Source organism: Aythya ferina (assembly GCF_964211825.1).
Source record: "Aythya ferina genome assembly, chromosome: 4".
Classification (NCBI taxonomy): domain Eukaryota; kingdom Metazoa; phylum Chordata; class Aves; order Anseriformes; family Anatidae; genus Aythya; species Aythya ferina.
Window position 1 is genome coordinate 56,013,948 of NC_140300.1, and position 14,287 is coordinate 56,028,234.

General features: G+C 38.1%; 1 protein-coding gene across 13 annotated transcripts in view; it reads left to right on the forward strand.

Moving 5' to 3' along the window:
- Positions 1-14,287, forward strand: part of TENM3 (teneurin transmembrane protein 3) — a 1,337,386-nt gene that overhangs the window by 1,033,406 nt on the left and 289,693 nt on the right. For 3 of the 13 annotated variants that reach the window (XM_084518183.1, XM_084518190.1, XM_084518191.1), the window contains 2 exons: positions 1,909-1,945; positions 3,981-4,030. The exons of the other annotated variants lie outside the window; for them this stretch is intronic. In XM_084518183.1, coding sequence (XP_084374309.1) covers positions 1,909-1,945; positions 3,981-4,030 — 87 coding nt within the window. The remainder of the gene's footprint in view (positions 1-1,908; positions 1,946-3,980; positions 4,031-14,287) is intronic. 13 annotated transcript variants of the gene reach the window in all.

Here is a 14,287-nt window from a genome sequence, read left to right on the forward strand (position 1 = left end):
AGAGCAATTGGAATTGTGGTGAAGAGGCGTGTGGCCTTTGATGTGCCTGGGGGACTGGATTACTGCGCAATTAAAACTTGGACAAAAAAAAAAAATCTAAACAGCTTTGTAGGATGTGGGGTATGACCGTTGTATATTAAGGTTTAGTGTTTAAATGAAAAGAGGTTAATACAATTGACTTGATTCACTCTTAAAGCTTTGCAAAATCTTGTACTTCAACTTGAGGTTATGAACAGAACCTGACGTGGTGTTAAATGCAAAGTGCACAGATCTTAGAAAACATTTATCTTTAACTTTTTTTTATTTGCAGATTTGCGGCTTCAGTAGAATTAAAATGATTGTTCTATTAACTTCATGACTTCCTATGCAACAAATTCAAAAGAAGAATAAAGGAAAAATGAGTAAATGAAAATTAGTGAGAAGGCTATTGCCTGGTTATATATGCTGCAGTTTATTAATTTATTAAACATGTCTGCTCAGCTGTACATAAGCTGCAACAATTTTTTTCTATCCTCTGGCCATAGCTGTAACACACCGTGGTAAGCAGCAGTGTGTGTGTCTATTATGATATGATACTTCTGTGATCATAAAAAAAAAAAAAAAAAGTAGAAAAAAATAGTGCACCACTTGTATTTTAAACTACAAGCAGTAATGCTTTGTCCTACCTATTTACTGTTTGAACATCAGTTTGAGAACACAAAACTGAAGCTGCTGTAGTCACTGCCTTTCCTGTGCTGGCTGGTTCTAGCTGGATTCCTGTGCGAGATGGCTGCCTCAAATGGGATTTTGCTTTTTATCTTGGAATTAATGCTGCGTGTTACCTGAGGAGTCAGCTGTCCATATTCAAAAGCGTTTTGTCTCATGCTTGGAAAGTTTATTTTGAGTCAGAAGCAAGCTTTGAAAAAGGAAGCTAGGAGTACATGCTTACCTCCTTTTGACAGTGGGGTTGTTGGATGGCTATTGATATTTCAGCTGCAAAGCAGTCTAGAAAAAATTGTTGAGCAGTCCTGATTTTTCTTTTGAAAGATCTGTGCTGAAACTGTCTTGAGTATTTTGCAAAACCCTAGGTTAATGATCTTTTAGGTATGTGTTTATACATACACACACACAATTTCCTTATGAGAGTTGTATCAATACTTTATCAAAGGGGTCAATGCCTCAGAAGAATGATAGTTTAGGTATGCTTTTTTTTAATAAACTTATTTTTTTAGAGCTCCATATATCTGGTTACAATATGGCAAAAGTCCCTCCATGAGATTAAAGGTAGAGTTTATATTTTGTGTATGAGAAAGCTGAATATGTTAGAAAAGACACACTGGTTAAAATCCTGCAAGGAGTATCTGATGTTTGATACTACTTCAAAGAAGAGTTTAGTCACTAAAAGGATTACAGTTGATTTATTTATTGATAGTGAGGCCAGCAGTCCAGCTTAAGAAAGTACTAGGACTGCTGTGAGGCTAATGAAATTTTGATGGCTTGAAAGTCCCCTGGGGTTATGAAACATACATAACTCAGACCATGTCATGGGTCCTCGTTTCATTGGAGATGTTATGGAAGTGGTGAATACCTTAATCTTCTCTGGTGCTTTTCTCTGCATTTTTGTTTCCACTGAACATGGGAGATTTGGCTGAGAAACGATTTTATAAATGTAGTTGGAAGTCAGTATGTTAAATGCTCACAGCAGAATAGAAAATACAGTTTAAAGCCAGGGAAGCAATACTGTCCTGGCAGGCACAGGTGCTGTACTCTAAGGACCAGACTGCAGGTGTGAGTATTGTTAATTTACGGCCTCACATTAATAGCTGTGCTACTACGCTGTTAAAGTCTGACAAATCCGATAAAGCTTTGAATCAAAGCTAGAATTACAACCAGTCCTCTGTACTGTGTCCCTCTTTGCTGTGCTTTCAGGTTTCCTGACTGAATTTCAATGGTACAGTTTTTACAGGTAGATGCATTTTTGTGCATCATGTTTATCACTGATGTAGGTAAGGAGCAACAGGTTGTGATGAACAAAACACAAAACCAGAACATACTTTCCTCACCAGATCCCAGTTCTTGAATGTGATGCTGGCATTCACCTAGGAAAACTGCTCACTGCTTTAAATAGCCCATTACTATAAGCAGACCTCATTGGAGTTAATGGGACTATTCATAATGATGAGAAATGTGACTTATCCTACGGGTTTATGAACTCAGGATTAACTATTCGTTGAATGTACGTAAGGTTTTCTTTCTTGCCTGGTAGGTAAGAACAGAAGCTTGGCATCAAAACACAATTTCTTTCCCTTCCTTGTAGCTGTTGGGTATCTCTGCTCGTCTGAAGAAGTTGTGGATTGCATTTCCCTCAGAAAGGCAAAACTCTAGGTTTTTTTTTTTTTGCATAATTACAGTGAATGAGTGGAAATACTTTGTTGATTATTCTAACTTTTATTTGTTGAGCTCTCAAGCTTTTTTCTAAGATCCTACAAAAGCCAGTAAGTTTGTGCATACTGGCCATACTGGCAGGATTAGAAGTTTCTTTGAAAAAGTTGGACATCATTGTTGCAGAGTTTTAAATACATTAATAATTTAGTGAATGCCAGCAGATTTTGTATAGAAAACATCAGAACTGTTTTCCAGACATAGAGTTTATAGATAAATTCTCACCTCCGAAGGTTTGGGTTATTGCTTAATAAATCATTCTAAAAGGAAGTATTTTTCTCTGAGCTTGTTTAAGTTCCATATATGACTTTTGGCATCATATTCTGAGGGATTTGTCATGTCAGCCTCCCTGAAGGAGGTCCCGCATCTGTTAATCTGGGCAATCTACCAGTGTCATGTACAGTGTGTACAACTGGAGCACACTCAGCACTCACGTGCTTCTTAGGCTTTCTTCTCCATCTTCACTGCAGTCCTCTTGGAGGCAAAAGGAGGTGAAACAAGAATATGGTACTTAAAAACGGATCAACACAACATGCGTGCTTTCCTATTTCAAAATGCTGTCATGAAGTTTGTGGTATTAATTGTTCTAGGAGCTTTGTTCTTGAAATTCAAGCAGCCTATCTTTTACATGCACGCCAGTAACTTTTTGTTTTTAATGTGTTCTAAGATTACTGAAGCTTGTCTTATAAAAGTGATCAATATTCCAGCAGAATGTGAGCTAGAAGTTACAGTTAAGCTTCAAATGGCTATTTTGTTGAAAAGGTCAATATATTTTAAGGTATCTTAAAATCCATGTAGTTATTTGAATTATTTTTAAAGCCATTAAACTGCTATCCCTGACCTAATGTGACATCAAAAAGATAATAGTCAAAACATGAAGGTTAATTGAGCAAGTTATTCCTGAAGTACAGCTCATTGCAGAGTTATTTATTTATTTATTTATTTTAAGTTATATTACCAGGTTTGCATGCACTTCTTGTGCAGGCTTGAAGCTGAGGCTATGTCAACGATTGTGACTAAAATGATTTCAAACTTAAGCAAATCCATACCAGTTTTCATCCCTTTGGAGGCAATATTGACAGTGCTTCCAAGATTTAGGCTATCCAGATAAATGTATGCGACTTAGTTGACCCTGCCCACATCTACAAAGGCTAACTAGGCATACAGGAAATATTTGCACTGACACTAGAATATGGGGGAGTATTTTGTTCTTCATTGAAAATCTTTCACTGATGAAGATTTGTCGTAAAACAAAACAAAAAAAATCAAAGGATATTAGGATGTAATAAAATGAAAAGAAGAAAGAGAGGGAGGAGTATGAGATCATGGCCTCAGGGCAGTCATTCTGAATTGGTTAGATAAATGATTTGAAACTTGGACCCATTTTTCACAGCTATGGAAAAGCAGATATTGCTAGCAGAATGTCCATTGCTGAGGGATTCTGTGAGCAGAAATTACGAGCTTATCAGCTACTTGGGCACCTGCCTGCTTCCTCTCCAACTTCTGCCAATTTCTGAAGACAGCATTCTTGTGAACCTAATACTCTCTTATCCTTCCAGAATGGTGAATTTACTGGCATTCAGATCTCTGAAAACCAAGAAGTACATTGGTAAGGTACTTGTCAAGACATTTTTAAATCTGTTCTCTCTAACATCTACATCTGTAACATACACTTGAATTCTGCATTCTTACATAATGCACATCATTCAGGAAGTAGTGTTAGACCCTTTTACCTGTTTAACATCCTTCTTTATGCTAAGATAAAACTTGATTTGAAAGAGCTCGACTGATAGGAGCTGCTTGTTACCTGCTAGGCAAACCCTGAACCTACTTATCAAAACCAGCCACATATCTGATGAATTAATATTCATCTTACTGCCATACCACCATTTACAGCTTCTTCACTCTTTCCCACAGTATTCCATCTAGCAATTATCTACCCCTCATTAACCATGCCAATGTCTCTTTAAATCCTGCTTTGCTGCTAAAAAATTTCATAGCCAGGAAATCCGTCTGTTTTATTGTTGACAGAACTCAGTTCTGAAGTAGTATTTAGTACCTAAACAAGAATATGCATTCTTCCTTTGGTTACAGACACATGGAGCAGAAATCTGTACACAAAAGGAGTCGTCCCTGTTTTTCTGCAGTATTATCGTGTGTTTTGCAGTTATCCCAATATCAGATTCTGTTACATTATGATTGCAGGTCTGCAGGTGTGTTTTGGTACATCTTCCCAGCATTCACAGTTAATGAAATTGAAAATCGTGTTGATGATTCCTTTGGCTAGTGGCAGCCGTAAGAGGGAACAGCTGGGCAGATCTTTTTCCAATAACTTTTTTGGATCTTCTGGACCTCAAAGGTTTGAGTGTTGCTGAACTTACCATTGAGGAAGGGCATGAGATTCCAAAGGGCTGTCCTAATGATACGTATATGGTGGGAGTCTGGTATAGGCCATCAGGCTGACACTCTGAAAAGATCTAACCAAATCTTCTGATGCATGGGAACTGTAGGCTTAACAACAGCTGACGGTAGTAAAGTTAGAATTGTGTTCTGCAAAGAAAAACAAATCTAAGAGAATTTCAGAGAATTTACACTTGGCCATCAAGATTATAAATACTTCTGATGTTAAGGAATGGTGAAAGAGATGTTTCCAAGACCAACTGGCATAGCTCAGGATTTCCTCAGAGATCTGAATTTCAGGAAAGAACCACACAGAAAATGGAAGCGAGGTCAGATTCATCAGGAGGATCTTAAAAAGATGCAGCTGAAAGAAAGGCTATGAAGAGAGGCTGAGAGAGTTGGGGTTGTTTAGCCTGGGTAAGAGAAGGCTCCAGGGAGACCTTATAGCAGCCTCCCAGCATCGAAGGGGGCATACAGGAAAGCTGGGCAAGGACTCTTTGTCAGGGGGTGTGGTGATAGGACAAGGGGTAGTGGTTTTAAACTGAAAGGGGGGAGATTTAAATTAGAGGTTAAGAAGAAATTCTTCACTCAGAGGCTCAGGGGAGGCCCAGAGAAGCTGTGGATGCCCCATCCCTGGAGGTGCTCAAGGCCAGGCTGAATGGGGCTTTGGGCAGCTGGGTCTGGCGGGAGGTGTCCCTGCCCATGGCAGGGGCGTGGAACCAGATTGTCTTTAATGTCACTTCCAACCCAAACCAATCTATGATTCTATGTAAATACAGTTATGAGGCATAAGAAACAAAGAAGTGAAGATGTGCACAGAAGCATGAATGCTGAGAAAAGGGGAAAGAAAGAGTTATTACTCAGCAGTCAAGGAAGACTGATAATATATTGCTGATATGTTTTCTTGTGGTTGCTTTTCTTATTTCAGCATTTGCTACCAGAGTAACTGATCACATCGCTAACATTTGTACTATTAAATAAAGGACTAGAGGTTACCTAAGTAAATAAAATTTGTCCTGCATGTATAGGGCACCTGTAGCCTCTGGGCTTTTTGTGACTCATGTCTGAGAAAGCGCTGAGGATGGGTATGGTTCTGGAAGGGAAAAACAAACAGAAAGGAAGCTTCAGAAGGGACAAAGGGAAAGAGGAGAAGCTGCCTAATCAGGTAGCTAGGAAAAGCCCTAGAAGGAGGGAAAAAAAATTAGAAGTTTGTTTTGTAACAACAAGTATGTGCTTGTGTGAAATAAGTCTTGTCACTTATTTGATCACTTGACACCGATTCCCTTCTGTGATAGTGTAAAGCCCCTCCTTGATGAGCATAAAGCAGCAGATGCTAACATAACAGGTATTTTGACATTAGTAAGGCTTCTAACACAGTCTCACTCCTGACATACTCCTAAGTAGAGGCACGTGGTCTGGGTTCATTATTGCATGGCGAAAGTACAAATTATTGGAAAAATGCATAAAGAATGATTATCAGTATTTCATGAGCTGTCAAGCTGAATCAAATAGTACTCCACATAGTGTGCCATAGATTTTCTTAATGGCTTGGATAATGCAAATAGAGTGTTGTAACCTGGAAAAAAAAATCACATATGCTTTGTAAGACAGGATGAAAGCTGGGGAAGTAATTCCACATGAGAAAATGCAGTTCAGTAAGTACAAATGCTAAGGCCTGCGTTTAAGTGGGAGTAATCAGTTTCCAAAATATGAGAAAGACAAGTGGCTAGATCTCAGTCCTTTAGAAAATCAGAGAATAAGTCAGCTTAGAAGGGACTTTTGAGGTCCTGTGGTCCAACCATCTGCTTAGAGCTGAACTAACATAATTTAGATGAAGTTGCTCAAGGCTTTGTTCAGTTAAGTTTTGAACATTTCTAAGAAAAAAGATACCCGCATCTTTTGTGGACATCTGTTCTAGTGCTTAGACAGCTTCTTCATGTTTTTTTTTTTTCTTTATATCTAGTCAGAATTTCCCTTGCTGCCATTGTGACCACCATCTTAGGTGTTGGAAAACCCAAGTTAGATTTCCAACTTTTACCTTCTCCAGCTTGAACAGACTCAGTGCTCTCAGCTTCTCCTTGAGCTTTCTAATCATCCTGGTCAGCTTCCATGGAATTAATTCTAGTCTGTCGTGTGAGTACTGGGGAGCCCCAAAGTGGATGTTATATGCCAGATGTGGTCTTCAGATGTTGAAAAAAGGGTGACTGATCACTTCCAAGAGCACGCTATCTGGTATTGTGAATGCGGCTGGGTATGGGGTTAGTTATTGTTGCAAGGGCACATTGCTGACTCTTGCTGAATTTCTTGTCTCTGATGACTCCCCTTTACTACAAAGCTGCTCTCCAGTGGGCTCCAGCTGGTGCTGTTAGATGTGGTTATGCTGCCTTTGGAATTTGTAGCGTCTTTCTGCCCATTCTCACGGCCTGTTGAGATCCCTCTGAAAGGCCGTCTTGCCCTGCAGTGTGTTGATCACTCTCTCCAACTTGGCATCGTTCACAGACGTGCTGAGGACATGTTCCATCCTATTCATTCTCAACATGTTACATGTAGTACAACCATTAAGCAGCTACAGCCCCGATATTAGTCCCTAGAGAATGCCATGAACCAATGCCAAGAGTTGGTCTCTGAACTACGAAGCACTGTGCTTCCAGCCTGAGGCACCAGTTCTCTACACTTGTAGCCCACCCATCCATCTCTCTCCAGCATGGCTACCAGGATACTGTGGTAGACCATGCTGAAAACCTTGCTAATTTAAAGAAAAAAAAAAAAAAATCACTGTTCTCCCTTTGTCTGCTAAGGCAGATCATAGACAGCAATCACGTTGTTTGGGTGTGATTTGCCATTGGTAAATCCATCCCGGCAGTTCTCAAGGATTTCCTTTTCCTGGAGCCCTGTCCAGGCATATGAAGGATAATTCCAGCAGTATTTGTTCCATAATCTTTCCTGGGGGACTGGGGTGGGGCTGGCTGCTGCTTCTTCCCCACGTAGTGCTTGCACTTCTTCAAGATAAAATGACTTCTATCTTCTTTAAAAGTCTTCAGGAACCTCTGTGACCTTTCAGTGAATTGGAGTGGCCTTTCAGTGACACTTATCAGCTCTGTCAGTACCTGGGGATGCCTTTGTCTGGTCCCCAAGGCTTGTGGACGCCCAGCTGGTGTAAGTGGTACCTGTACCTAGCATCTTGCTCTTCCTCTACCGTGCTTCTCAACTCCGGTTGAGCTTTGGCTTTCCTATCCCCAGACCTGCACGTCCTGGAAACGTTTTTGTATTCTTCTCCTGTAGCTAGGTTATAATGGAGCACAAACATTGGTCAGCAGTGGTTTCTGCAGTATGTGAGGGTTTCTACCATGACCTTAAAACATGTCTTCTATGCAGTACAGCTGAAATAATCCTACTGCTGCTCTGAGCAGTGCTGAGACAGAAGTACTGTGTCTCTGTGACTGGTTTTGGCACTACATTGTGAGGAAAATGCCAGCCAACTAGAGGCCTGCAGAAAGGTTAACAAGAATGGTCAGCAATTTTAGACATATGACACTAAGAAACGATGGGGAGAATTCAGAATGTTTTACCTGGCCTCTTCTGTTTGGATATTGCGGCCATTGTGAAGGTTACTGTGGCAAAGACAGCCAGAAGCAAGCAGTGCAAGTAGTGAAACGGAGAAGTTTAGCTCAGACAACGTAGCACGAAGGATAACTCAGTGAAAGTGATTGCTGAGGACCATGCAAATACTTCGTCATCTAAGATATTTTCAAAACCAATTTTATTTTTTTTTTGTCAACTTGGTATTATAGTTCCTGTCAGTCCTGTTGTGTGGGAGAGGATGGACAAAAGAACTTCTTCAGTGTCTTTCTGGTTTTATTTTTTGTATGTCAAGTGTGTTACCATTTGACCCAAAAATTGATAAACAGGAAATGTACCGAGAAAATGAAGGCTATGAGAAGGTTGCTCTGCAATTTACTATAATGTTAATATCTTGATTGGTCTTCTGATTGTAAATGGCTAACTTTTGGTAGATTTTTTTTTTTCTTCTTTTTAATGTTGCTATACAAATATTGTTGGTTGGTTCACCTAAACAAAATGTGTTCTGGACATGCTTACGCAAGGAAATCTGAAAAAGAAAACAGTTATTTTTCACTTGGGTTGTGTTTTAATTGTGAGGTTGCCATGAAAGCAAAGCATGCTTTGCACATCTATAAACTGATGATCTCTGCTGTTTTGATTTTGACTGTGGTTTTGATGTCCTTGAAAAATCACAGTGGTAGCAGTAAATTGTTTTAATTAATGAATTAGAGAGCAACGGAATTGCTGAGTCAGGTTTATTGATGTAATTATCACCGGAATAAAAAAGAAGAAGAAAAGCCTGGAAGAACTGTGAGATTGTTTTGCGTGTTGTCATTTGAAAGCAACTTTCTCAGCCATTGCTTCCTTCATCTCCTATACAGTTATGTGAATATAAGGGTGTGGGCATACATGGATCTAAATATACATATACCTTTATATATTCACTAGCAAAACAAAATTAATGAAATAGGTGAAGTCTAATAATAACTCTATATAAACAGTAGGCTTATTCATATTCAGTTGATTAAGAGAACTTTTTTAAGCTTCACATGATTTTGATTTGACATAAGATTTTAATTGCATTTGCTTGTTTAACTAAATTTAATGTCATTGAGAAATAATCTAATAATGGTTTTTACTTTAAATGCAGACTGTGCTGTTGTCAGAGAATCAGTAACAATCATAGGCTACTGTCTTTGGATACTGGTGAAATAATAGATAGAGAACTTAAATACTGACTGGAAGTCAAGACTTTTCTGTATATAAAAGGCTGAAAACAATTTTGGAACTGACAGTTCTTTAAAACAATCTCTTTTCAAACACGTGTGAAAAATTTGTTTCTATATTTTCTGGAAGTTATATTTCTTCCATTCAGATGAGAATTCAGTTCAAAATTAAATTTCAAGTCAACTTTGAAAATGAATTCCTTTTACAGTTATTAAAACTGAGGCAGTCAGAACTTTGTTTGGTCTAGGTAATCTGCCTGATGTGTTGGCAAAATTTAAGATTTTTTTTCTTAATTTAAGGTGGGAAGATGAGGTCTCAAATCTCACAGGAAAGGAAATGCTGGCTAAGAAGCTGTAGCATTTATTATTATTCTTTTCCCACTCATCCAGCACTTTCATCCTAAATTATATGTTTTGTGTTTAGTTATCTGTTGTTTTCACTTGTATGTTGTAGGGAAGGATGTTGTTGGCAGACAGAAACCAAGGAGATTCATTTTCTTTCACTCCACATTCAAAACCTCTCAGTGGAAGAGCCTTTGATGCCTGCTGCAGCCGGTATGGGTTAGTCCAGGAATTTACATAGCACTTGGGATTTGCAAAATAGTTACCAATATCTTGCTTTAATTTTTTTCCTTTTTAATTTCACACTTGTGAAACCACAGTATGAGACTAAGAAAGATAAGGAAAACAATGTGAATTAATTACAGATTAAATAATGAATGCACAAATGGCTAATAGGCGTATCTCACATCTTCAATCAGGGCACCTCTAATAGATGGCAGTTTTCCTGGGGTTTGGAGGCTCTGTGCAGCTGCTGGTGAATCCCTCCTTCAGGTACTGTGGCTGCTGACTAGGTACATCAGAGACGAGATGTGAGCATTTGTGGTATTTGCAACATAAAAAGAAGCAACCAACCTGGGAAGCTGTTGTTATGGATTGTTATGCTACTACAGAGTAAAGCCAACAGGCTGACTGCTCTGGTTGACCACGTTATGATTGCTTTTTGTCCTTTGTGATAAAATAGATGCATTAATGTGTGTATGTATGTATGTTTCTTGTCCTTACAAGACCTTTTCTTACATGATTTTAATTTCACAGCTTACACACATGGTTTTGTTACAGATTAAACGCAGAGGGCTGAAGGCAGCTTTCTTCTTCAAATGATCCAAAAACTTCAGTGCATTTCCATAGTGAATCTTTCTGCAGTCAGGAGCATAGGCAAGGGAAAGTTGTTCTGATACTACACACTCTGCTGCTGATCTGCTGTGTGCTAGGAAAAGAAATTCTTTCAAAAATGCAATATGCTATAAAGTGTTTTATAGTTATAAATAAAATGTGTTATATAATCACTGCTGACAAGCTATCCAGTCTCAGTCTGCACATGAGGCAGATAGCTTAAGAAGAATTCTGTACACAACTTCAATTTCTTTTTGCAGTGGGTATTACTGAACCAAACTGTATTGGTCACCTGTGCAGTTTGTAGAAAAATAGCAGAACTGAGAAGTCCAGGATCCTTTTTGGCAAAAGTAAGTTCCTGGAGGAGGTTTCAGAGTTGTTGTTTCTGTGTACTGTTGAAGCTGGATATTGAATGTGTCAAGATAGTTTATAATCTTTGAAGTTTCTTTGAATATTCAATTTCCAAGATACCCAGGTCAAAATGTGTTGGATGGGAACTGTCTCTATCATCAGTATTTGCTTAAGTGGGTGGTATCCAGTCTCCTTCCACATAGAGTTAACCAGAATTATACAAGCCGCTAAGTTCCTCATTGCTTGATTGCTATATGTTCTGTGAGGAGATTTATTTAAAATTGCTTAAAAGCTGCACTCAGTGGGGAATTCTGCTGCTCATTCCCTTAACTACTTTAGCTGCAGAGAACATATGACGTCTTTTTCATTAACTGTCTTTGCTGCTTGTTTGCTTTCAGTAGAATCGTAGGAGATTTTTATATTGTTTTGTAAACTCAATATTGCTGGATCCTGACTGCTTATGGCAATTGAGATGAGATTAGATGCTTTTGTTAACAGGCCCCAGACTTTAAATTTATAGGGACTAGGCACCATCTGTTCTCAATTAAAGGTCTTGAGCTCTGAAATTAATTCCTTCCATTGGTCCATTAGACTCAATCTTTTGACCTGAAGTCATGATAAGGCTATATTAGCCTCTTGAGCCTTTGAAAAGTGAGGAGTTCATGCAGGGACAGAACTGGATATTCCTTTTAGTCATTGTATCAGAATAGTTAGAAAGCAGAAAGTAATGATTGTTTTTCCATTTTACTGATAAGAGTGAGATTTTTGAAAAGTGCCCTAGAGATTTAGAGCTCAAATCCTCACAAGTTGTAACAGGACTTGTGCTTCTAAATTATATAAGTGCTTTTGAAAATCCTTTCCAGAAAAATCAAATTAATATAGAGAACGTTGACTAAATTCACAGAGACTTGTAAAAGCGAGTTGAGTATGGAAGCTTGTTGTTTGCAGACCCATATTTGCTCTGGAGATCAGCTGTGTTTTGCCTCAGCTGTTTATCGTTGGTTCTGTTTGCAGTTGCAAAATGTTGGGAAATCTTACCAGAAATCCTGGTCCTATAATTCTTCCCACAGTGCTTTTGCAGAATTTGTATCTGTCTTGTGGTACGTAGATGTTGCAAGGAAGACATGGATGGATGGATAAATCAGTTCACATTTTTGAGGTTGTAAGTTTTTTCCCCGCACTCATTTCCTGTATTTAACTCAAAATTGAGTTAAATAATTTAATTCAAAAGTTGCTCTGTCAAAATACGACAGGAAATACTGTTGAGTAGGGAGAAGCTATAGTGACCAGCTTTTTAGTTCCTGGAGAAAAGCTCTAAGATGCCAAATAACTAAGCTGATTGTGTAAATTTCATATCAGTATTTCATAAATGTGAAACTGTATTTTGAAGGTTTCACTATCTGGTGGTTCCTCAGCAGACATTGATATAATGTATACAGTGCTACTAATTTTCTGGAAGGCAGTTGGTAAGAATAATGCTTTTGAGACAATATTTCCAATGTATAAGAGTATTCCTATCTTACCCCAAAGTGTAGTTTATTGGAATATTTTGGGATCTGCTGGCTAGTAGGTTACGAGTAGAAGCAGGCAGGGAGATAGTTGGTAAGCCTGTTTTTATTCATATCTAACAAACTCTATGACATAAAAAATGCAGCGGCATTTGACTTCATAGAGGGTGCGAACAAAGTCAAGTGGCTGCCTTCTCAGTGTAGAAGGATTGAATTGTGACTATTGCATCTAAGTGTTGCTTGTTGGTGACTTGTCAGCCAGAGGTTAAATTTGGGAACTCACTCTTTTATTACTCTTTCTCAACATTTTCCCTACGTTCATAAATTTCTTATTCACAGGGCAGTGAGGATGCCTATCCAATCGTGGTGCTACCAAGGTTTACGCCTTCAAGGCTGTCTGCAATGCCATTTCCTTCTGCCATCTTGATGATGCTAGGGCAGTTTTATGGAGTTGTGTCACTGTTGGGTTTTAGGTTGCCAGAAGATGGATATACCTGCCAGCTGAGCCCTGTAACTATTACCTGAAATACTGGCTGAAAAAAGCTGAAATACTCTTTTCCATGTCCATGAAGAAGATAACTCATCTTGTTAATCTAGTTGTTGTGATCATTATTGCCAACAAGATCAAGTTTTGAACAGACAACAATCTGTTGTCTTTAGATGCAACACATTGTCTATAAATTTAGATGCAATACATTGTCTTTAAAAAGTGAGATTCACTACAATCCAGCTATAGCCATATAGCAGCTTTTCAATTGGGTTCATAAATAGCTTGGTAAAAATACTTCCTTCTGTAGCTGCCTGCAGTTAATAGCTCTTAAAATTAAGTAACATTCTGGATGCCTGCTTTTCAACATTACCTAAACTAGAATAATGTTGGAGACCTCATGATCCTAGGTATTATTTCTAAGTGAGGCTTAGGTCGCTCTGCAACCTGGTGACACATACATACAGTTAGAAATGCAGTTTTAGTTGTTACAAATGCCCAACTATGTTTTTGAAAAAATAAGAGTTCTTTCCTTCTGTTTTGTTTTTTATATGTAACGTATAAAAAACTGTTAACTGAACTTACCCATAAAATGCTGAAGTGCCCATGTTAAATGCATAAAGAGAATATGATAATATTCTCTTTATCCAGAAAATATGATAATATTCTCTTTATCCAGAAAATCATCTTTGCACTTCAGGGGCTTAGGGAACATGTTTAAATAACAATATTGAAAATATGGTAACAAAGTCTGTGTACTTTAGTTACCAAATTGCTTTAAAAAAAAAAAAATTAAAGAAAAACCCACAGATTCATTTCTTACTTGTTGTCTTTACAAGTTGTTTGTTCTGTGCAGTATCATATATATTGATTTTTATGAAAAAGTTAATGGGCTTACCTTTGTTCAGAGTGGATTTTTTTTCCTTCTGATCACCTCTGCACAAATGAATTTTTTATCCTCTTTTTAGAGGTATTTCAATGTTATGAAAAAAGCATTAAAGGGAATTCTGATAAATTATTCCTTTAAAAAAAAATGAATCTTAGGCCCTTTTGTGATGGCAGAAGAGTTAATTTAACTCAAAGATTTCTGTTTTGCTTTCAGTGAGAAAGATATCTGAGCTCAGTAAATATAAGAGAGAGTGCCTTTTGGGGGAACT